This window comes from Procambarus clarkii, chromosome 22 (genome assembly GCF_040958095.1).
Source record: "Procambarus clarkii isolate CNS0578487 chromosome 22, FALCON_Pclarkii_2.0, whole genome shotgun sequence".
Lineage (NCBI taxonomy): Eukaryota > Metazoa > Arthropoda > Malacostraca > Decapoda > Cambaridae > Procambarus > Procambarus clarkii.
In genome coordinates, this window is record NC_091171.1 from 5,748,883 (window position 1) to 5,751,674 (window position 2,792).

Consider the following 2,792-nt stretch of genomic DNA (forward strand, 5'->3'; position numbering starts at 1 on the left):
TAGGCACCTGGGAGTGTTGTGTGGGCACCTGGGAGTGTTGTGTAGGCACCTGGGAGTGTTGTGTGGGCACCTGGGAGTGTTGTGTGGGCACCTGGGAGTGTTGTGTGGGCACCTGGGAGTGTTGTGTAGACACCTGGGAGTGTTGTGTAGGCACCTGGGAGTGTTGTGTAGGCACCTGGGAGTGTTGTGTAGGCACCTGGGAGTGTTGTGTGGGCACCTGGGAGTGTTGTGTGGGCACCTGGGAGTGTTGTGTAGGCACCTGGGAGTGTTGTGTGGGCACCTGGGAGTGTTGTGTGGGCACCTGGGAGTGTTGTGTAGGCACCTGGGAGTGTTGTGTAGGCACCTGGGAGTGTTGTGTGGGCATCTGGGAGTGTTGTGTGGGCACCTGGGAGTGTTGTGTGGGCATCTGGGAGTGTTGTGTGGGCACCTGGTGTAATAAGTGTGACCAAAACAGCATTCTCTGATGGGGTTCACCAGTTTCAGTTTAAGCGCATGCCTTTTGGGCTCAAGACAGCCCCTTCATCATTTCAGAGGGCTATTAACTACATCCTCAGCCCTGTGCTAGGTAGGCATTCATTAGCATACCTGGATGACGTGGTTATCTACTCCAGCACCTGCGGGACTTGACTGAGACACTGTCATTGTTAGACAAGGCAGGGTTCAAATTATATATCAACAAGTGCACCCTGGCATCTCAGAAATTCAAATATCTGGGGTTCCAGGTGAGCACAGATGGCATCCGCCCTGACCCAGACTCATGCCGCGCCATTGCCGAGATGCCCAGGCCTAGGTCAGCAAGGGATGTGCGAAGGTTTCTGGGAGCAGCCGGATACTTCCGCCGCCATATTGAGGGATTTGCTAGTATAACAGCGCCTTTAACTGACCTTGTAAAGAAGAATGCTAAATTTATGTGGACCTTAGAACACGATGAGGCTTATACTAGGCTCAAAAGTCAATTAATTACCGCCCCAGTATTAGCTGTGCCTGACTTTGATAAGGAGTGGGAGGTGCATACGGACGCTAGTGGTATTGCCATAGGAGGGTGCTTAATGCAGCGTGATTCAGAGAACCATCCTCACCCTGTGGCGTATTCAGCAGAAAAGTGAAGGGACCTGAAGTTAGATACTCAGCAACAGACAAGGAAGCACTTGCTGTGGTTGAAAGGTTCGTTATTTGAGCCTTACCTTTTCCAACGTCATTTTGTTATTTTCACAGATCACAGAGCCCTCACATACATTTTTAAAAAGAAAACGAAGTGTCCCCGGATGTCCCGTTGGTCTCACGAGCTGTCATCTCACTCGTTTCAGATCCTTTATAAGCCTGGACCATCTCATGTTGTGCCAGACACGTTGAGTAGGAACGTCGCGTCAGTAACGTAAATGTCAACATTGAAACTATTGCAAGTGATAAAATGAGAGAATTTCAAATGGGAGAACAGCGATGGAAGGAAATAATTGAATATTTGGAGGGTGGTAAATACCCTATGAAGAAAGGTAACTTTCCCCTGCAGCATTTTTGACCTGCAGAAGGGTGTCCTATATTATGTTAACGACATGAAAGATCGTGCGGTTTACCAGTAGTCATCCCCGACGTGTTAAGATCATCAGCCGTGAAACTTGCGCATGTATCTAAGATCGCTGGTCACCCTGGGGTCTTTAAGACCTATATGAGGTTATCTATCTTCGTGAGGTTATCTTGAGATGATTTCGGGGCTTTAGTGTCCCCGCGGCCCGGTCCTCGACCAGGCCTCCACCCCCAGGAAGCAGCCCGGGACAGCTGACTAACACCTAGGTACCTATTTTACTGCTAGGTAACAGGGACATAGGGTGTAAGAAACTCTACCCATTGTTTCTCGCCGGCGCCTGGGATCGAACCCAGGACCACAGGATCACAAGTCCAATGTGCTGTCCGCTCGGCCGACCGGACAGCACATTGGACTTGTGATCTTATATCACTAGGTTTGTTAAATCATGTGCAAATTGTCAAAGGAGAAAAGGTACCCTAAGGTACAGGCGCCACTACAAGAGTTCCCTGACATTTTTGAGCCTTTAGATCGAGTGGGAGCGGATTTGATTGATTTACATAGTAGTCATTCTGGTAATCGCTACGTGTTGGTGCTAGTGACCATCTGTCCCGGTTCACTACCTGGTTCCTCTTCCTCGTAAGGTCGTGCAGACGCTTAAGGAAATATGTCACTGTGTTTGGACGCCTAAAGTATTAGTATCTGACAGAGGTCAAGAGTTCGTTGGTAACACTTTTAAACAAGTTTGTAAAATTTTAGAAACAACAACAGCCCTCACGACTGCTTACCATCCGCAAGCAAACGGTACTGACTGAAAGAAACCAGTCGTACAATTAAGGATATGCTAGCACTTCTTGTATAAATTAAATATAAATTAAAATTAAATTCTTGTATAAATCATGTCAGTTGACCATGACTGTCCAGGGTCAGTAGGACCATGACTGACCAGGGGTCAGTAGACAATGGACTGTCCTGGGGTCAGTAGACCATGACTGTCCTGGGGTCAGTAGACCATGACTGTCCAGGGGTCAGTAGACCATGACTGTCCTGGGGTCAGTAGACCATGACTGTCCAGGGGTCAGTAGACCATGACTGTCCTGGGGTCAGTAGACCATGACTGTCCAGGGGTCAGTAGACCATGACTGTCCAGGGGTCAGTAGATCAGACTATCCTGGGGTCAGTAGACCAGACTGTCCTGGGGTCAGTAGACCATGATTGTCCAGGGTCAGTAGACCAGACTGTCCAGGGGTCAGTAGACTATGACTGTCCT

The 2,792-nt window shown here is 48.9% G+C and overlaps 1 protein-coding gene across 1 annotated transcript; it reads left to right on the forward strand.

Annotated features, from left to right (window-relative positions):
* Positions 1–776: 776 nt before the first annotated feature.
* On the forward strand, positions 777–1,106 carry LOC138367634 (uncharacterized). Its single transcript, XM_069329359.1, has one exon. The coding sequence runs from the start codon at positions 777–779 to the stop codon at positions 1,104–1,106; it is 330 nt and encodes a 109-aa protein (XP_069185460.1).
* Positions 1,107–2,792: the final 1,686 nt, after the last annotated feature.

Excerpts from the sequence above, each read along its gene's own strand:
- LOC138367634 (XM_069329359.1), top strand. The coding sequence starts at position 777 with ATGCCCAGGCCTAGGTCAGCAAGGGATGTGCGAAGGTTTCTGGGAGCA.